Consider the following 21,993-nt stretch of genomic DNA (forward strand, 5'->3'; position numbering starts at 1 on the left):
AGTGGGTTGAGTGTCTGACTCTTGGGTTTCAGCTCAGCTCATGATCTCAAGGTTGGTAGGTTTGAGCCCCACTCCCTGCTCTGCACTGACTGCCAGTGTGAAGCCTGCTTAGGATTCTCTCTGCCCCTCTCCCACTTGTGCTGTCTCTCTCCCTCTCTCAAAAATGAACAAACATTAAAAAATAAATAAAAAATAAAAAGGGTGGTAAAGGACTGAAGAAAAGTGATACAAACAGACCCATGATAAGAATTTGAACCCAGAAGCAAAAGGAATATAAGAATGGAGGAAAAGAGAAGGAATAAATGACTAAGCATTATCAAACTAGAACAAGCTGTAAATTACAAAGTTGAAAAATAAACATTTGCTAAAGACATATACCATATGTAAAAGTTAAGATATAAAAAATAAAATTTATTAAAATAATTTCAAATAATATAAATGGGATTTTCAAACATATATTCAATTTATTGAATTACCAGTATATTTCAGATTTAATGCACCCAATATATTTCTATTGAGCACTTATGTGCAAGAGATAAAAAGAGTAATAGTGCTGTACTAAAGAATCTTACAATCAACGATATCAGTTGATATTGGTTGATTCTTACTGTTGGTACCACTATGGAAAACCAGTTCTTAAAACAAACAAACAAAGACTGGTTCTTAAATAATAAAATCATTGTTTTCATCTTGTTATAAAATTTACTAGTCTCCACCAGTATTACAGTCATTATAATAATATAGAATGAAAACGCACACACACATAAACAAATATTAGGTGAATCGGTCCAGTATAAAGAAAATAGAACTTATAAAAAGCATTGTTAGAGAATCCTTTTGAGAGATTTCTAATACACCAACAATCCATTTATCTGGAATCTTCAGAATAAATTCACAGTTCCTACATAACAAAAGACTGCCACTGTTTTTTAATCATTCTAATAATTTTCAAAAATGTATTATACTTCCCTGCTTTCAAAAATCTAAGAAATATATAGTCTTTTCATTATGACAAAAATTTAAACTCTCACTATCACACTCATATTGATGAACTCAAAAACAAATCAAAACAAAATTTACCTGTTCAAAACTAAAAAACAGTATTTGAGTATCATTTAATTTTTATTGTCTTAGCTGTCATTTATCATTCCACATACAAGAGGTGACAGCTATAACTTCTGGCAGTCACCAATAGGCTCATTCTCATCTGCTCTGTCCTAAGAAATTAGACCAGGTCCATCAATACTATACTGTATACAACAGTATGCAGGTTCTCTATCTCTAGCCCTATTAAAACAAGTTTCACACTGTATTCTTTCTAGTTATAAACTTACCTTTCTCCTTATAATCAATCCTCCCCCACCAGTATACAGTTTATCCTTGAGAGTAGAAAAGACTCTACCTCAATAAATGCTTGTTTGATACACAAAACAGGTCCTGTGATATAGTAAATTACTGTTATTTTCTGAAGCACATTGTGACTTTCCTTTTATGTGCTCTACATTGATCTTTATTAATTCTTCCTTCTTTTCCTAGCCATACCACAGCAAGGAAGGAAATTGTTAGCCCTTAAAGCCATCCAGTAGTTCCTCAAATTTATTTCCCCTTCTAACTACCCTGGTTGTTTCTGACAAAAAATCCTGAGATTTATGAAGTTGCTCCTCCAAAAACATTAGGGTTCCACAATTTTTCTAAGTCTCAATAAAGGCTAATAATTTTCCCTGAAAGACAATGGGGTAATTTCTCTTTTATGTAGATCTCTTTTTACATGAAGAATTCTTACAATATAACATCTAAAAAACTAAGAAAAAGAAAGTAACAGTAGGAAAAGCATGTGACTCTCGATCTTGGGGTCGTAAGTTTGAACCCCATGTTGAGTGTACAGATGAATAAAACAATAAAGAATTTTAAAAAGAAATAAAAAAAATTTAATAAAAAAGAGAAAATAGAAAAAGGTGCAAAGGACATAAAAAAATTTCAACCTTACCAGTGTTCAAAGGAACACAAAACAATATAAAACTGTGGTGCCTGGGTGGCTCAGGCAGTTGAGTGTCCTCCCCCACTTGTGCTCTGTCTCTTAAAAATAAATAAACATTAAAAAATTTTTTGAATAAAAAATAAAATAAAAACACAGTAGCAAAGGGGTGCCTGTCTGGTCCAGTCAGTGGAGCGTATGACTCTTTGATCTCAGGGTTGGGAGTTTGAGTCCCATGTTGGGTGTAGAGATTACTTAAAAAATAAAATAAAATCTTAAGAAAAATACAATAGCAAAACTGAACAGCTAAAAACATGAAGGTAAAGTTGGGATAATCTTCCAAAAAGAGAGCAACAAGACATAGTGGAAAACAGCAGAAAAAAAGGTTACCTAAAGGATCTCTTCAGGAGATCCAATATCAAATTAACTGAAATTTCAGAAAAGAAAAATAGAATTTTACAGGGAAGGAAAATATCAAAATGAATAAATGAGAAATTTTCTCAGAAAAAATGAGTCACCAAACTTTAAGGGATGAGCAAAGGGGCTCAGTTGGAAGAGCATGGAACTCGACCTCAGGGTCATGAGTTTGAGCCCCCTGCAGGGTGCAGAGATTACTTAAATTAAAAAAAAAAAAAAAAGAGAGAGAGAGAGAGAGAGAGAGGAGAACAAAGAATGGAATTCACAGTGGTAGCCCCCCTCTCCACATACATACCAAGCACATCACCAAGAAATTTTAGTTTCAAGAGAAGATCCTAAAAGCCTCCTGAGGAATAAAAAAAAAAAACACAAAACAAAACCAGATCTCACATAAAAGATCAGATAACACTGTGGAACTCAACACAATAGTAGATGGTAGAAAGCAATAGGACGACAAGTGCCTTCAGAATGCTGAATGAAAGTAATGTTTAACCTAGAATTATAGGATCTATCAAACTATCAACCAAGTACAAAGGAAGACATGATCACACAAGCAAAAATTCAAACATTGTTACCACACACACCCCCTTTCTTAGGATGCGCTTAAGTAAATTAAGGAGTAAACAAAGAAGGAAAGGAAAACGGCATGAGACCAAGGAAACAGGAGACCCACCACAGGAAGGCACACAAGAAAGTATCAGTATGAAAACTGTGTAGTTGGCTTAAACGATAACCAGTTCAGGTATAGAGCACTGCAGAAACCACCTCCAAGAATAAAAGGGAATTGCCAGATTATCTCTTACCACAGAACACAAAGAATAGAGCAGAAAATGAAGATGCCAATACATATAAATAGAACTTCCTGGACTTATAATGGGATTTCGTCCCAATAAACCCTTTCATTGTAAATTAAAAATACTGGGGTGTCGGTGGTTCACCAACCATGGTTCACAGTTAAGTGTCCGACTTTGGCCTCAGATCATGATCTCACAATTCATGGGTTTGAGCCTCACAGAGGGCTCTGTGCTGACAGCTCAGAACCTGGAACCTGCTTCAGATTCTGTATCTACCTCTCTCTCTTTGCCCGTTCCTGCTCTCTCACTCTTGCAAAAATAAATAAATGTTAAAAAAAAAAAACAAAGAAACATTTTTTTTCATTAAGTCAGAAATGCATTTAATACACCTAATTTAACAAACATGCTCAGAACCATTACATTAGCCTACAGTTGGACAAAATCATCCAACACAAAGCCTATTTAATAATAAAGTGTTGGATATATCAAGTAATTTATTGAATATTTCACTGAAAGTGAAAAACACAATGGCTGTATGGAGACAGAATGGTTGTAAGCATATGGGTTGTTAACCCTCATGACTCCATGGTTGATGGGGAGTTCACCTCACTGCCACACCCAGCATCACCAGAGAGTACCCTACCACATATTGCTAGCCCTGGGAAAAGATCAAAATTCAAAAATATAGTTTTTACTGAATTATATCACTTTTGCACTATCATCTAGTCAAAAAATTCCAAGTCACTGTAAGTCAGGGACCAATATGTATGAAAAGAAAGGCCATTTTTAACTATTACGAAAATCCAGAAGGCCATACAGAAAAGGATCTCTGATTTGCATTGAACAGTATTTGCAAAGTCATAATAGGCACTATTATTGCACTTTAAGTTTTATGAAATTACTGGTTAGGAAAGAAGCTAGGTTATAAAAGTGCTAAATTCTTATTACCCTTAACAAGAATGAAATATAGTGTGTCTAAAACCGATCAGTCAAAAAAATAAAAGGCACCATGAGCATTTTATTCAGAAATTTGGAATTAAACAATGAGAACTAAAAGAGTTAACAACTGGGGGTAGGGGTAGGGAATGCAAAGAGTTAGGGCCATTTCTCATTATAAACCTTTCAGTATTTAATTTTTAAAATTTTTATTTTTTGAAAAACAGACAGCAAGAGCAGGGGATGGGCAGAGAGAGAGAGAGAGAGAGAGAGAGAGGGAGAGAGAGAGAGAATCTTAAGCAGCCTCCACACCCGCACAGAGCCCAATGTGGGGCTCGATCCCATAAACTGTGAAATCATGACCTCAGCAGAAATCAAGAGTTGAATACTTAACCAACTGAGCCACCGAAGCATCCCGATTTGATTTTTTAGATTAAATTTTATTTTTAAAATTTACAAAGTCATGGCCTTCCTTTCAAAAACCCATCTCCCCATTCCAGTTGTGAGAAAAACATCAGACAGATCCCAATTGAGGGACATTTTATAAAATGCCTGACCAGTACTCCTGAAACTATCAAGATAATCAAAAGCAAGAAAAATCTAAGCAATTGCTGTAGCCAAGAAGAGCCTAAATAGACATAATGACTAAATGTAACATGGTATCCTGGGTAGGATCCCTGAACAGAAAAAAAGACATTATGGGGGGCATCTGGGTGGCTCAGTCAGTTTAGCATATGACTTCTGATTTTGGCTCAGGTCATGATCTCACAATTCATGAGATCTGGCCCTATGCCAGCTCTATGCTGACAGTACAGAGCCTGCTTGGGATTCTCTCTCTCCCTCTGCCCCTCACCCACTCACTCTCCCTCCCTCTCTCAAAAATTAACTTAAAAAATTTTTTCTTTAACATTTATTTATTTTTGAGAGACAGAGACAGCGCCAGTGGGGGAGGGGCAGAGAGAGGAGGAGACACAGAATCTGAACCAGGCTCCAGGCTCTGAGCTGTCAATGCAGGGCTCGGATCCACGAAATGTGAGATCATGACCTGAGCCAAAATCAAGAGTTAGACGCTTAACCAAATGAGCCACCCAGGTGCCCCAATAAACTTTTTTAAAAAAAGGACACTGGGTAAAAACTAAGCAAACCTGAATAAAGTATGTACTTTGGTTAATGATAATATATCAATATTCATTCATTAATTGTGACAAATGTATCATACAAATATAAAATTTCAAGAACAAGAGAAAGTGAGAAAATTTCAAGAGAAAATTTTTCTATAAATGTAAAGCTATTCCAAAATTGAAAGCTTAATAAAACTTATATTTATCTAAATTTATAAAGGAAAAACTTAACTGTAAGAAAGAAATATAGTGCTTGCTTGCCTCAGCAGCACATATACTAAAATTGGAATGATACAGAGAAGATTAGCATGGCCCCCAAGCAAGAATGACATGCAAATTCATGAAGCATTCCATATTTATGGGACAGACAGTGGCTGCACTTGTGGTGATCACAGCATATGTATAAACTGTCAAATCGCTATTTTGTACACCTGAGGCCAAAGTGCCACTGTATGTCAACCATAGTCAAATACACAGACACACACAGGTTTGTGCATGAGGCTAATGTGACATTGTGTGTCAACTACACATGCATACATAACACAGACACATGCAGTTTGTGTGCATGTGTAGATAAATTTCACTCTAGGTAATGGACAGAGTTCCAAGACACTGTTAAATAACAAGAGCAAGTTGCACAAAAGTGGTATAATATTTAGGCTTTTGAAAATAGGCTACATATTCTTTTCTGTGCATGTATATGTACACATGTACATATGTAAATGCACTGAAAAAAATCTGGAAGGAAGAACACAAAATACCTAACAGGTTTGCTCCTATGGAAGGAACAAAAGAACTTTAAAAATTTATTTATTTATTTATTTATTTATTTTGAGAGAGAGAGAGAGAGAGAGAGAGAGAGAGAGGGAATGCATGCACGCATGCACAAGCGGGGGATGGCAGAAAGAAGAAGAGACAGAATCTGAAGTAGGCTCTGCACCGTGCAGAGCCTGATGCGGGGCTTGAACTCACAAACCGTGAGATCATGACCCGAGCTGAGATCAAGAGTCAGACGCTTAATCAACTAAGCCACCCAGGTGCTCCAAAAGGAACTCTTGATTCTTATTTTAGATAATTCTAAATTATCTGAAATTTCTACAACAGAAAGGGATTCATATTTATACTTATGTAATTAAGTTGTTAGCATACATCTCTTTCCTGAAAGAAGAATTGATAATTTCATGTTTAGACAATTTTTTTTTTAACTGGATTTACAGTTGAGCACCTGGGTGGCTCAGTCAGTTAAGCATCCAACTTTTTGACTCAGGTCCTGATCTCATGGCTTATGGGTTTGAGCCCTGTGTTGAGCTCTGTGCTGACAGCTCAGAGCCTGGATGGAGCCTGCTTTGCATTGTGTCTCCCTCTCTCTTTGTCCCTCCCCTGCTCGCATTCTGTGTCTCTTTCTTTCTCAAAAATAAATTAACATTAAAAAAAAAAAACTTTTTAAAAGATTGAGAATCACTCAAGGTGTATCAGAAGGAAAGAAATAAGAAAAAAAAAAAACATTTCAAAATAAAAGAGTGACTATGTAACCTAACACACAAACACACATGAAAATAATGTTACTTTTTCCAAATTCCTTACTTCATTAAAATTGTTCAAGTGTATTTCTACTTCACTTTATATACATTATCTCAAGGTTATGTTATAGTTAACAAAAGGAACAAAAGGAGAAAATATGATGCAATTATACATCTATTCTCAATATGTATATATGCATGTACTACTTGTTAGATTTAATAGCTTTTAAGGAAAAGAGAGAAATCCCATAAATGACTCATTAAACCACAGAATTCTGTATAAAGAAGGATCTTCATGTAGATTCATTAGATTTTTTTTTTTTAAAAGACGTTGTCAGAGGGGTGCCTGGCTGGCTTACTCAGTAAACTCTTGATCTCAGGGTCTTGAGTTCAACTCCTCCCATGGGCATAGAGCTTACATTAACAAATAATAATTAAAAGTAAAAAACAGGGGCACCTGTGTGGCTTAGTCGGTTAAGCACCCGACTTCGGCTTCGGTCATGATCTCATGGTTTGGGAGTTTGAGCCCAGTGTCATGCTCTATGCTAATAGCGTGTAGCCTAGAGCCCACTCCAAGTTCTGTGTCTCCCTCTCTGTCCCCTTCCCGCTCATGCTGCTCTCTCTCAAAAATAAACAAACATTAAAAAAGTAAATAAAATAGGGGCATTGGGTGGTTCAGGTAAGCATCCGACTTCAGCTCAGTTTAATGATCTTGTGGTCCCTGAGTTCGAGCCCTGCGTCAGGCTCTGTGCTAACAGCTCAGAGCCTGAAGCCTGCTTCAGATTCTGTGTGTGTGTGTGTGTGTGTGTGTGTGTGTGTGTGTGTGTGTGTCTGCCCCTCCCTCACTTGCACTTTCTCTCTCTAAAAATAAATAAATAAATAAACAAATAAGTAAATAAAAATTAATAAAATAAAAAAATAAAGTCTCATAAAAATCCACACTACATGTTCTTTTTTTTTTTAATCTTTATTTATTTTTGAGACAAAGAGAGACAAAGCATGAACGAGGGAGGGTCAGAGAGAGAGAGGGAGACACAGAATCTGAAGCAGGCTCCAGGCTCTGAGCTGTCAGCACAGAGCCCGACGTGGGGCTCGAACTCACGGACTGTGAGATCCTGACCTGAGCCGAAGTCGGCCGCTTAACCGACTAAGCCACCCAGGAGCCCCTCCACACTACCTGTTCTTAAGGAGTGTTGGTAGAATTTTCTACTGAAGACTTCAGTTACAATACATTCTTGTACCACAAACCTCAAATAGGCTTCACGCTATGAGTTTTTCCTGCTTTGGGTATGTGCCATGATTCACACTGTAATAATACAGTCTATGAAATCAGTTAGTCTGAACAACAACACTGATCTCCTTAAACACCTTCCCCAGACAGGAGTAAGTACAGCTAGAAATAGATCTGAAAATAAGCAATAAATAGAAGAAAAAGAGAAATAATACAGAATTTAAGTGGGGAAGTAGAAGGGAAGGTAACATTACAAAAATGGAAAGAAAAAGATAAAGGATATAGTAAAAAAGGGAGCAATGCCTTCTCAGCCCTTTTTTCTTGGTCCTTACTGCAAAAGACATTACTAACCCCTTCTTCAAAACTCCTCCCTAAGTCTCAGTGGTACTGCACTATCCTGTCTACTCAGTAACTCACGATCCTATCATCAAAACTTGCACATTCTCATTAGGATCTACCTTGGGCATGCTTCTTTCTCTCTTCTTTTTCCATTGAAGAAAATGCATTCCTATGATTCAAACTATAACCGTTAGGTAAATGAATCCTCAGACTAATATCTCAACTCAGCCTCTTGGCCAAGCTCTACCACTTATTTCCGTAAGAAATATTTAACACCTTGGGGGTGCCTGGGTGGCTCAGCAGGTTGAGCACTAGACTCTTGATTTCAGCTCAAGTCATGATCCCAGGGTCATGTGATCAAGCCCCACACTGGGCTCCATGCTAAGCATGGGGCCTGCTTGAGATTCTCTCCCTCTGCCCCTCTTCCCTGCTGGCGCTCACTCTCTCAAAATAAAAATAAAATAAAATAAAACTATTAAAAGAAAAAAAAGAAGTATTTAACAACTGGGGATGCCTGGCTGGTTCAGTTAGCAGAGCATGTGACTCTTAATCTCAAGGTTGTGAGTTAGATTGAGCCTTACACTGGGTAAAGAGATTACTTAAAAATGTTTTTAAATCTTAAAAAAAAAAAAAAAAAGAAATACTTAACATTAAAATTACCATCTTTCTCATATAAATAAAGTTCAAGCTCTCCTTTTAATTCCTTGTTTATGTTAATGGCACAACATCCTCCAACATCCAAATTCAAAAAATTCTCAAAAACCTTTATAATACTTCCTTAACGTTATATTATATACAATAACATATTATATATAATAATATATATTATATATAATAACTTTCCCTAACATTAAATCACTTTCTCAGTTCAGTCTATTTTTCCATTGAAATATGTCTATCTTCCTTTCCCTTTCCATAACCATTACCATAACTGATTACTTATCTTTTGAAACAAGTGATCTTCCTACTTACAGTTTCTCTCTCCACCAATCCACTCAGCAGTGACCAAAAAATATTCCTTGAAAATATAGTTGATCATGTCACTCTCTTCTACTTTAAACAAATGAACAAAACCACCCTACATAAAAAGAGAAAATTCCCACAGTATGCCATTCAAGAATCTACATATTCAAGACACATTTTAATTTCTTCTACTCTTCAACCACATGTATATCTACACAAGATTCCAGACTGATTCATTACTACAACTTACTCCAATATTTTTGTTAATACCAGTTAGTTAGGATGCCTTTGCCCATCCCAATTCTTGTTGACCAAAATCCTACACATTCTGCAAGAATCTACCTGAAATTCAGCTTTTCATTAAGGACTCTTTGATCCCTTCAACTTGAAATGACCACTGCCTTCTTCTCCCTCTCTTATGATTTGAATTCTGTTTGTGTACCTTTTTTATCTGCTCTGTTGGATTATACACTCTTTCTTGGTTATTATATCTAATGTATCTTTGTTGTCTTCTATAGAACCCAGAATAGTATTTTGCACATAATTCATGCTAAAAATGAATGAGGACTCCAGAGGGCAAAAGAAAAAGGGTTAATATAAGTAGGAGCAAATTATTACCAATAATCATCTGAAGCAATCAGAGAAGACCCCCCCCCAAAAAAAGCAACACACAGAAACAGAAACAAGATGAGTAACAATACAAAGTGTCTCTTACATTGCAGCTAATAATCTTTCCAATTAAATTATAAATCTTGAAGGAAAGAAATACAAACAACTTTTCTCTCTGCATTCCCCTACACAATACCAAACATATGGCAGGCAGTAAGTGTTTGTTGAATCATTTAAGAAAGAAGCAGAGGACAAATTAGAGAAACTGTGATAAAATTTAAGAAAGTAAATGCTTTTATCAGTATTTTATATGACTCTAAAAATAAGTAATAAAAAAATAGAGCTCTGACAAAAATCAATAAGACAGTGTTGAAGCGGGACAGTTACCAGAAAGTCTTCCACAAAATTAGTTTTTTTCATAAGAAAAAATTAAAGATTTCACTTATTCTCCTCATTTTATAGAGAATAAAAGTCAGGGCTCAGAGCAGATAAGATGTTCTCAAGCACAGAGACTAAGTGGCAGAACTAGGAAAACTCCCAAACAGGTCCAATAGGAGTTAAAAGCTCCTATTACTACACTATAGGAAAGAAAACCAAAAACATATAATAATTCTTTGGCCACAAATGTTTCACTGAATTTAGCTAATTGTAGATAGTTCCTAACTTAAACCTGTACATGGAAGCAGCACCACTTCTACCTCTTCCGCACTACATCTTCATAAGGATATAGTAACATTATAGGGGAAGGAATAACAGAAATGGGTTTCAGAAACTTGGAAGGCAAAGAAGAAAACCTTCCTTTCCAATTAAAGGATGGCTGAGATGTGACAGGCATGAGGCAGATGGTATTTAAAATACCTGATGCCTCCTCTGGAGTTGTCTGCTCATCCATAGTGAGGGGAAAATGCTACAAGAGTGAAAGGTCTTCATGGACCTAATTAATTGTAAAAACTGCTACATGTTATGCACCCTGAGATGTGAAAGACTTGTGCAGTTCCAGTAAGTAAGAACCGAAGGACTTGGGAACTGCTAACCTGTGAGAGGGCTGCAAGCTTCTGCTGCTTGTAACTTGCAAATCAGGGGCTTCTGCTCACTGAGCTCTGATGACCCTTTCTCTTCTAGTGTTCCCCAATTCTGTGCTTCTATTTTCTTATGAAGGGGAAAAAACTTAGTATAATGACTCATACAGCAACAATGTCCTATATTTTGTACAGTAATGCAAAAAATGTTTCTGCCTGAACATATTATGAGGAAGTTCAGATTGTACAATACTTATCTCTTACTATTCAGGGAAAGGCAGGCTGCTTTGGCTAACATATTGAGACCAAAAAAACAAGGAAGAGAATGTTGAAAATGATATAGTTTAAGACAGCTGTGTATTAAGAAACTCTAAATGTACTGTAATATGTTGGAAATAACTCAGGCTTTGTAATTAGCCATATTTAATTTCCAGTTCTGCCACTCACTGACACAAATTACTTACTAATTACGTTGTGCCTCAGTATTCTCAATTGTTAAAGATCACAGCACTTACCTTTTTAGACTTTTTATGAGGATTAAAGGCAACATATGCATTATTTCCAACTATCCCCAGTTTATATTGCAGGCACTTGACAAAAGTAGCTATCATCATTAAATATAAATAGATTACTAGGAAAGCATTTAGTAATATGCATACACTGACAAAATAATAATAGTATAGTAATAGTATAGTAATAATCACAAGAATACAATCCCTAAAAGGAGAACAAAAAAATTAATATAGATGTACCTACATGAAAGCCAAACCAGGCATAACATGAAACAGTGGTCTGGGCTCCTTCTTGTACCATAATTAAAAATTTCAGGTCAGGTTTTCTTCACTAATCTACCAGGAAGACCTGCTTCTAAAACAGAAGTAAATACTTCCTCTCCTCTCTATATATTATAAAAGAAAGATATAAAGTAATGAGACATTATATTTGGTATCTAGATTATAAATTAAATCACTGTATTCATTGAATTTTATACTACAGCTGTCATATAAAATGTGACCCACATACAACCAGGGGCATTCTAGACCTCTAAGTCAACATTACACAATTACTTTATTTAATTAAAACTATATTCTATAATGCAAACAGTAAACTATATAGTTCTTTTTGGATAATGATAACAGCATATATGGGAATCATTGCTTTTATTATATATGCTTATGTTTTTTCATGCAACCAATTAAAGTTCTAAATTTTAAAAAGTTATGGGGCACCTGGGTGGCTCAGTCAGTTGAGCGTCAGACTCTTGACTTGGGCTCAGGTCATGATCTACAGTCGTGAAATAGAGCCCCATGTCAGGCTCGATACTGGGCATGGAGCCTACTTAAGATTTTCTTTTCTTTTCTTTCTGTTCTTTCTTTCTCCCCCCACCCCCCCCCTCCTCTGCCACTTGTGCATGCACGCACACGTTCTCTCTCAAAAATAAGAGTGAAGAGCTAAAATAAAGATGTTTAGCAATATATAATGTCAGAGCTACAAAGAGAATCAAATATCTAGAAATTATTTCCTTCTTTGTTTTATGACATTGTATAGGTGTTTTCCTATCCAATTCTATGAATGTTACACTTCAAATAAAGCTCTCCACCTAAATTCCTTCATCTCTTTACTGAAATCCTACCACACTATCCTTCAAAGATTCGCTCAAAAATCCCATCCTCCCTGCCTACCTGCACTTCCACCAGTACTACCTCTACTTTCCATTTGTCTTGTGGTATTCAACTTACTGCACTAATAATTACTTTTTCTAGTATCCTGCTAGATTAAGGTACTTGAAGGCAGAAGCTTTATATTGTTGATTTTGTCATTTTATTAAAACCTACCACAGCACCTAAGCACTAAAAATATTTGTCAAGCTGAATAGTTATACCGTGCTAATAGAGATCTCAGATTTCAAAGACAAACACAATGCTTGAAGTACCACAAAGAGTACCATAACTTCCTGAGTATTACTAAGTATCATACTGTAATTCAACTGTTCCTGATTATGAAGAATTGGTAGCCTTTCACTATTATATAATTACATACCCAACTACTAAGTGTATGTAGAAAACCCAAAAGCTTTCTTATATACCAGTAACAATCTGGAAGAAACTTCCCAAAATAAAATAAAATGCCAGATGAAAACTCATAATCTGTATTAAAAATCAGTACACTTTATGGAGACATATAAGAATACAAGGGTAGGTCAGGGTACCTGGGTGGTGGAGTTGATTAAGCATCTGACTTTGGCTCAGGTCATAATCTCATGGTTTGTGAGTTTGGGCCCCGCATTGGACTCTGTGCTGACAGTTCAGAGCCTGGAGCCTGCTTCAGATTCTGGGTCTCCCTCGCTCTCTGCCCCTCCCCCACTCACACCTCTATCTCTCTCACTCAGAGATAAATATTAAAAGAAAAAAAAAAGAATATAACGGTAGGTAAAGACATACATGTAACTTTTTAAATTTTTTTTTTTTTTAATATTTATTTTTGAGAGACAGACAGAGTGTGAGCCCGGGAGGGACAGAGAGGAGTCACAGATCTGAAGCAGGCTCCAGGCTCCAAGCTGTCAGCACAGAGCTCGACACGGGGCTTGAACTCCTAAGCCCTGAGATCATGACCCGAGCCGAAGTCAGATGCTCAAAATGACTGAGCCACCCAGGTGCCCCCCTTTTTTTATTTTAAACGTTTATTTTTGAGCGACAGAGCATGAGTAGGAAAGGGGCAGAGAGAAAGACGGAGGCATAGAATCCAAAGCAGGCTCCAGGCTGAGCTATCAGCACAAAGCCCAACACAGGGCTCGAAGTCATGAACCAAGAGATCATGACCTGAGCCGAAGGTGGATGCTTAACCAACTGAGCCACCTAGGTGCCCCAAAACATACATGTAACTTTTGAATATAAAGAAAATTCTGTAATTAAAATCTGCCCTTAATTTAATCAACAAATTTAATGAAACACCCTAAGTGATTAGTGGGTTGGGAGAGTGGACTTTACAAAATAATTCTCAAGTTAAGCAAGAAGGAAAAATAAGAATAAGGGCACTTTGATCCAAACCTCAAATACAGAAGTTTTCAAAATGCACTATAGTCCTAAAGGTAAAACCTAAAACTATAAAGTATCTAAAAGGAAACATAGGAGAAAAACCCTTGTGATTCTGGGTTAGGCAAAGCCCTCTCAGTTAAGACACAAAAAGCACATTCCATACAAAAAATAAATAAATTATAAAGTGGACTTCATCAAAATTAAATTTTTCTGCTATGAAAAAGTGTGAAGGACAACATTGAGAGACTGAAAATTCACAGAATGGGAGAATACATTCATGAAATACATATCTGATAAAGAACTTGTACACAGAATAAAGAACACTCACAATTTGAAAATAAGAATAACAGATAATCTGAACAGATACTTCACCAAACAAGAGACAAGGATGGAAAATATGTACATAAACGATGTTCAACATCAGTAGTCATTAGGGAACTGCAAATTAAAACTGCAATGAAATACTGCTACACCCACTAGGATGACTAAGATTTAGTAAACTGACATCAAAAGTTGGTGGGTATGAAAAAAGTACAGCAACTTTAGAAAAGTATGGCAGTTTTTTATGAAGTTAAACATAAACTTAGCATACAACCATACAACCCAGTGATCCCATTTCTAGATATTTGCTCAAGAAAATGAAAAATACATCTACTACAAGATTTGTCTGTGAACAATTGTAGCAGAAACAAAACCCAAAAACCAGAAACAATCTAAATGTCCATCAATGGTGAAATGAAAAAACAAACTGTGGTATCTCTATGCAATGAACTACTTAGAAATAAAAGAAATGAGGGGTGCCTGGGTGGCTTAGTCGGTGAAGTGTCCAAATTTGATTTTGGCTCAGATCGTGATCCCTGGGGTCATGAATCAGATGGAGCCCAATGTTCTCCGTGTTGAGTGTGGAATCTGCTTAAGATTCTCTCCCTCTGTCCCTCCCCTGCTCACAATCTTTCTCTAAAAAAATAAATAAATAAAAAATAAAAAAATAAAAGGAATGAATTGATTACTGCAACAACACTGATAAATCTCAAAAAAGGAATATGCTAAATGAAAGACACCAAACATGAAAAAGACAGTGTAGGATTCAACTTTTCTGACAATCTGGAAAAGGATTTCCATTTATAATGCCATTACAGATATGGTAAACACATGCAGATTAAAACCGTAAAATATCCTCTTTGTGTAATGTATTGATTAGCTTCATTTGTTTGACATTAGAGTATATAAAATGTCAATTCTGGTAACTCAAGCTGAGTCAAACACAATACAATTTAGTATCATCTACAGAGTCTTTCTAGTTCCTGTGCCCTTAATACCTGCCTTTTGTACTCACTTGACAATTTAACCATCGTCTGTGAGTTGCTGGTCAACATCTCATCCCGTTATCACTTTTCTGCTGTTCTTAGTTGGAAATACGTGCCCAAACTTTCCTGAATAATAGGCAGACATCTCTTCTGAGCAGGCAGAAAGGGCTGACACGTAGTATTACTCATTCATTTCCCAAATAGTTATTGAGGACCCAGAGGTACCCTGACCTAAAAAGAAGAGAACCACAGCCCCCAGTTTTCACAGGTTATGTCTAGTGAAGAAGACAATTAATTGATTAAAATGAAGTGAAGAAGAAGATAGAAGAAGTGCAAGGTGACATGGGAAGAGACAGCAAGGGGACCTAACCTAATCTAGAGAATAACAAAGGCCTTCCTTTCATGTGGAGTCCTGATAAATGAGTGTAGTCATTAGCTAGGTGCAGTAGAAATGTGGAACTAGGGAGGGTAGATTAATGGGTACAGAAAGTCCTAGGCAGCAAGGAGCACTGAGGAGAAGCTGAAGAGCTAAACAAGAATATGATCATTCAGAGAGTTGGAGGACATTTTGGGATTTGAACATCATGTCATAAAGAGAAAAGTGACATGATCACATATGCATTCAGATCTCTAGTTATCACTTAAGGCTGTAGCATGAAGGACGAATTGAAAGATCACAGACCTGAAGTAGGGATTCCAATAAAGAGGCAGTTATATAATGATCTAGGGTAGAGATAATGGTAATTTGAACTAAGACTAGAAAGGACAGTGAAAGGACACAGATATGAAAGATAGTGATTAGAACTGACAAGACTTGGCTACAGGTTAGACAAAGGTAAAGTGTAGAATCCAGTTTTAAAGCTTGAGCCACTAGATATATGATGGCATTGAGATAAAGAACATACACAGCAAGACAGATTTGAGTAAGGAAGGCTATGAGTTTTGAACATATTAATTTTACAGCTCTACGGAATATCTAATAGGGATTATGTCAAGGAGGCAGTTGAATCTATGGATCTAAAACTCCAAACTAAACTAAGATTTGGGGAGTGCTAACAACAGACATTAGAAAACCAACAAGGAGATTAGCAAAGTCAGAGAGAAGAGTACTGTAAAAGGGCCCCAAACTAAACCAAATACTAAGATAAGGAAAGAGATAAGAAAAATGGTGGGGGAGGCCGGAAGACGGAGGACAAATGTGAGATAAACTGTTAAATTGTTAGACCATGTCTAATCTTGATGTTTCTTAGAGCCCTTTTAAAGGCTGTGAACAGCTGGTTACCTAAGAACTAAGACAGGATCTGAAATTATTTGTTCCTCACAAAAAAACCAGTGGTTGTTATCTGCTACTATCAGTGACTTCTAAAATGTTCCCCTCCACATACACAATACTGAAACATACACACACTCACTGAACAGAATCTCCTAAACATTTTAAAACTTTAGGGGAGCCTGGGTGGTTCAGTCGGTTGGGCATCCGACTTTGGCTCTGGTCATGATCTCACAGTTCATGGGTTTGAGCCCTGCGCCAGAGCTCTGTGCTGACAGCTCAGAGCCTGGAGCCTGCTGTGGATTCTTTGTCTCTCATTCTCTCTGTCCCTCCCCTGCTCATGCTTTGTCTGTCTCTCTCTCAAAAATAAACATTAAAAAAAATTATTTTTAATTTTTAAACCTTACACATTGACTCACCACTAATTGGAGCTTCACGTGATAAGAACTCTAACATAAGGTACTTGATTGTATCTCAAACTTATATACATCATTTCCAACCAGGTCTCCTGCAAGCTTACCCACATTTTTTCAATGATATGCTTATTTTCTCCATCTGAAACAATAAAATTAAATACATAAATCCTTTGTTGCTACATATTTGTATTTATGAAGCCCTATCATACATTCCCTTTCAAAATCTTTTCTGGGGTGTCTGACTCAGTCAATTAAGTGTCTGACTCTTGATTTCAGCTCAGATCATGATCTCACAATTTGGGAGATGGAGCCCTGTGTCAGGCTCTGCGCTGACAACAAGGAGCCTGCTTGGGATTCTCTCTCCCTACTCTCTACCCCTGCCCTGCTAGCACTCTCTCAAAATAAATAAATAAACTTACAACACACACACAAACACACACACACACACACCTTTTCCTTTCCATGTCCAGGAGTTCCAATCATCTTACTACTAAGATCACTTCACTTTACTACTAAAGTAGTCTCCAATATCCCTGTCTCTAATTTTTCTCTCAGCCAATTCATCCTACATAGTGCTAACAAATCAATATTCCTAAAATACGAATCTGAATAAATTATCACTCTATTAAAAAAACCCAAAAAACTGTGCTTGCTGTTGCCCATAGAATGAAGTCTGAACTTCTTATCCTGGCAAATAGAAGGCATATCATGGCAAACTTTCAACTGGCATGCAGTGTTATTTCCCAACTTTGTACAAAATCACCAATCCCAGCTGAATGGTTCTATTCACAAACTACTGAACATGCCATCCACACTTCTGCTTCTGTCTCTACGATCTTGCTCACACCATTCCCCCTAATAAGCCTGTCTCCATCACCTCCATTTACCTAAGTCCTATTCTTCTTTCAAAGTCTGGTTATTTGGTAAACTAGCTCACAACGTAAGGTGCAATTCTGGATGAAGGAGATTTAAAAACATTAACCCAGTTTGCACAATAGCGTAGAGCTGGGGCTTTGAAGTCAAACTACATAATGATCTAAAACTTAGATTGCCTGTTTATTTAATATCCTTGGCAGGTTACTTAAATTTTCTGAGCTTCCATACAATACTTAAAAAAGGCTAATATCTAACTAAACTTTAAAGCAGTTGTTAAAATTAGATAGAAACACATAAAAGTGCTGAGTACAGTTCTGTAAGTGTTATCTATTGGTATTATTGTTATTGTTTCTGTCCTCAAGAAGCTTAAATTCTAGCTCAAGCTGCATCCAATTACTCATTGTATCAGCTTGTGGCCCAACTCAGCCTGACAGAATTTACTAATTCTGATATTTTCATCATCCTCAAAGCAGTAAATTGAAAAATGGTGGCTATTTGCTCCCTCTTAAGGTATAAAGTTCATCAGTGATTTAGCCAGAAAATGAATGTCTGGAGACATCCATTTTTCAGAATATTGTTCCACATGTCAAACCACTGAAGTGGCTCTGATTTAAGTAATATCTAAAGAAAGTGTATACCCTTTCTATAAAAAAGCTAACAAGCGCAGCTACTCAAATTTGCAATGCAAAGAGGACAGATAAAATTAATTTCTTAAGGGGCACCTGCATGGCTCAGTTGGTTGCGCATCTGACTCTTGAATTTTGCTCAGGTCATGATCTCACAGGGTCATGAGATCAACCCCACCTGTGCTGCACATGGAGCCTGCTTAAGATTCTCTCTCTCTCCCTCTACCTCTCATGCTCTCTCAGTCTTTTAAAAAAAAAAAAAAAAAAAGTATTTTTTTCCTTCAATCACTGAGAACAAGGCAAAGATCATAAAATGATGACTATAATGATGCCTGTTCTGAAGGCATTGATATAATGTAGTTAAACAGGAATTCATATAGGTATATGGCTAATTTATATTAGTCGACAGAGGACATTATGTAATAGAGATTATAATTTTGAAATATATATAGTTTTTAACATGCTATACTATTATATATTTACTATATTAAAAAGACTGGTAGGAATTTCTTATTTTTGGCCCGTGTTACCAATATTGTAACAGATCACCAATTGTAACTAGACTACTACACTCAATCTTTAACTATAAGCATTCTGCAAGTAGTTTTCCAAAATTCAAACTATGGTGAATTAAGAATTCAAGAAACGTGCTTACCATGAAATTCTAGTCAGACCAATGAACTTATTTACTTTGGTACTCCAAATCAAAATAGATTGCCAAATGTTAATCGACATATAAGAGTAGCAATTTATTATGAATTCCTCATTCCCAAATCTAATTCATTTTTTAGTTAGAAATAGTTTGGCATCATTCTTTAAGTCCCAATGGAATGGGTAACTCAGGCAGAAATCATTGATACTGAAGCCATCAGGTAAAAAATAACTGAGAAGCATCAACACACAGATTACAAACTAAATGCAAACAAAAAATGAACTATAATAATGGGGACAATGGGCACCTCAACCAATTTACTAACGGCACAACCTAGATATTATATGCATCCTGATGGGATATAATATGAAATATGCCTATGAAATATTCTCACCAAAACTAGTTAATCTGAATTTAATCAGCCTTGATCTTGATACCTAACTTCCAGGTTATAATAAATAAAAAGAATCAAGTTAAATACCACCACAACATGGGTGTAGATATTAAAAATAAAATCTTTAAAAATAAATAAAATACCAGAATGAAATAAATGTTTAAAAATCACGAATATAAAAAAAAACTACAAGGTAACAGGTATGTTGAACTACTATCTTCAAAAAGTCAATCTCGGGCGCCTGGATGGCTAAATCGGTTAAGCCTCTGACTCGGTTTTGACTCAGGTAAATGATCTCATGGTTCTTGAGATCAATCCCCAAGAAGGACTCTGTGATGAGACCACAGGGCCTGCTTGAGATTCTCTCTCTCTCCCTCTCTCTCTCTGTCCTTCCCTGCTGGCCTGTGAGCACGTGCACTTTCTCTCTCTCTCTCAAAATAAATAAATTTTACAAAACGTCAACGTCACATGAAAAATGTGAGTGGGATGGTTCTAGATTAAGATGAACAGATGTAGTGTGTTTGTGGTACAATGGGGAAATTGGGGGTTATTGGAAGACTTTGAATACACACTGGCTGTATGATTATTTTCTTAAATGTTTTAATGTTATTTTACTTATGTGGTTACTTTTAGAAGATGAAGGCTGAACTATTTAAGAATGAAGTATCATGGGGCACCTGGGTGGCTCAGTCGGTTGGGTGTCCAACTTCAGCTCAGGTCATGATCTCACAGCTTGGGAGTTTGAGCCCTGCATCAGGCTCTGTGCTGACAGCTCAGAGCCTGGAGCCTGTTTCGGATTCTGTGTCTCCCTCTCTCTCTCTCCCCTCCTCCACTCATGCTCTGTCTCTCTCTGTCTCAAAAATAAACAAACATTAAAAAAATTTTTAAAAAATGAACTATCATGTCTTTTAAATAATTCCGTTCTTACATATGATAAAATATTAACAACTGTCGAATCTAGGAGGAAAATCAACATAAGATCATTGTTATTCTCTCAGCTTTTCTGTATGCTTAAATTTTTTTATAATAAAAATGCAGGAAAAAAGAAAAAGTTGGAAAAAGTTTTAAAGTTCATCTTCACTTTCTTCTTCCTGTTTATCACAGTCTAAAGGGAAAAAAATTAAGTTAACTGTAGCACTGTGTAGTTAGGCTCAGACTCTTGCAGAGATGGGATTGATCCAAATTCTTTACACATTAGCCATGCAACTCTGAGCAAGCTAAGAAAAACTCAGAGTTTTAATCTAAAAATATTGAGATAATACCATGGCACATGACAAGCACTCAACAAATGCCTTTCCTTTCTCCCACCAAACCCTCAAATTTTATTTCCTAAGCTGTTGGGGCTGCCTGCACACTGACTTCACAAGTATCTGCTCCAATATAAATGTTATTGGGAGGTTTTTGTCTGCTTGCTTGCTTATTTATTTGTTTATTTATTTATTTATTTGGGGGAAGAAGAGAGCACACACAAGCAAGGGAGAGTGGCAGAGGGAGAGAGACTATTAAGCAGATTCCACACTCAGCAGAGAGCCTGAGGAGGGGCTCAATCTCACCACCTGGGCTGAAATTAAGAGACACGCAACTGACTGAGCCACCCAGGTGCCCCTTGTCTGCTTAGGTTTACTTTGATGATACTAAATAGTTAACTCAACCCTGGGGCACAGCTGGTGGGAATATAAAATGGTACAACTGCTATGGAAAACAGTATGGCAGTTCCTTTAAAAAACTGGAAGATTACCATATGATCCAGCAGTTTTACTTCAGTGCACATACCCAAAAGAATTGAAAGTAGGGACTCAAACAGATATTTGTACCCATGTTCATCACAGCATTATTCACAAAAGCCAAAAGGTAGAAGAAACCAGGTGTCCATCAAGGGATGAATGTTTAAACAAAATGTGGTATATAGCTATAATGGAATATTCGGCCTTAAAAAGGAAATTCTGACACAATGAATGAATCTTGAAGACACTATGTTAAGTGAAATAAACCTGCCACAAATGGACAAATACTTTACAATTCCACTCATACGAGGAAATGCTTAGTCAAATTCAGAGGCAGAAAGTAGAATGGTGGTTGCCAGGGGCTGTTGTGGCTAGTGGGGAGGAGAAAAAGGGTAGTTATTCTTTAACGGGTATGTAGTTTCATTTTGGGAAGATAAAAAAAGTTCTGAAGATGAATGGTGGTGATGGTTGCACAACAATGTGAATGTACTTAATACCACTGAGTTGTACACTTAAAAATGACTAACATAGTACGTTTTAGGTATATTTTACCATAACTTTTTAAGAAGTATTTTTTAAAAGGAGTTAAGCAATATGTATATATATGTATATATATCTATATGCGCACATCTACTCCAAAAGGAGATATACCAAATCATTAATGAGTTTGGGACTACGGCAGATTTTCACTCTTCAAAAGCAGACATATAGGCATTGTTGAAACTTTACAGGCATTATTAGTTCCATAATGCAAAAAGTTTCTATCCTA

General features: G+C 36.4%; 1 protein-coding gene and 1 non-coding gene across 5 annotated transcripts in view; one reads left to right on the top strand and one right to left on the bottom strand.

Annotated features, from left to right (window-relative positions):
• The window catches only part of RSBN1L (round spermatid basic protein 1 like), a 67,278-nt gene that overhangs the window by 38,187 nt on the left and 7,098 nt on the right, over nucleotides 1-21,993 (bottom strand). Inside the window, exons 1-2 of one of the 4 annotated variants that reach the window (XM_053218564.1) lie at nucleotides 11,681-13,331; nucleotides 9,306-9,411 (exon numbers count right to left, since the gene is read on the bottom strand). The exons of 2 other annotated variants lie outside the window; for them this stretch is intronic. In XM_053218564.1, the coding sequence (XP_053074539.1) occupies nucleotides 9,306-9,411; nucleotides 11,681-11,737 (163 nt within the window). In that variant the 5' untranslated portion in view covers nucleotides 11,738-13,331. Of the gene's footprint in view, nucleotides 1-3,195; nucleotides 6,028-9,305; nucleotides 9,412-11,680; nucleotides 13,332-21,993 lie in introns of those variants that run through there. One more of the 4 variants, XM_053218565.1, reaches the window with a different exon arrangement.
• Nucleotides 5,493-5,603, top strand: LOC113603093 (U6 spliceosomal RNA). Its single transcript, XR_003424648.1, has one exon. It is a non-coding gene; the product is annotated as a U6 spliceosomal RNA (small nuclear RNA).

This window comes from Acinonyx jubatus, chromosome A2, assembly GCF_027475565.1.
Source record: "Acinonyx jubatus isolate Ajub_Pintada_27869175 chromosome A2, VMU_Ajub_asm_v1.0, whole genome shotgun sequence".
Lineage (NCBI taxonomy): Eukaryota > Metazoa > Chordata > Mammalia > Carnivora > Felidae > Acinonyx > Acinonyx jubatus.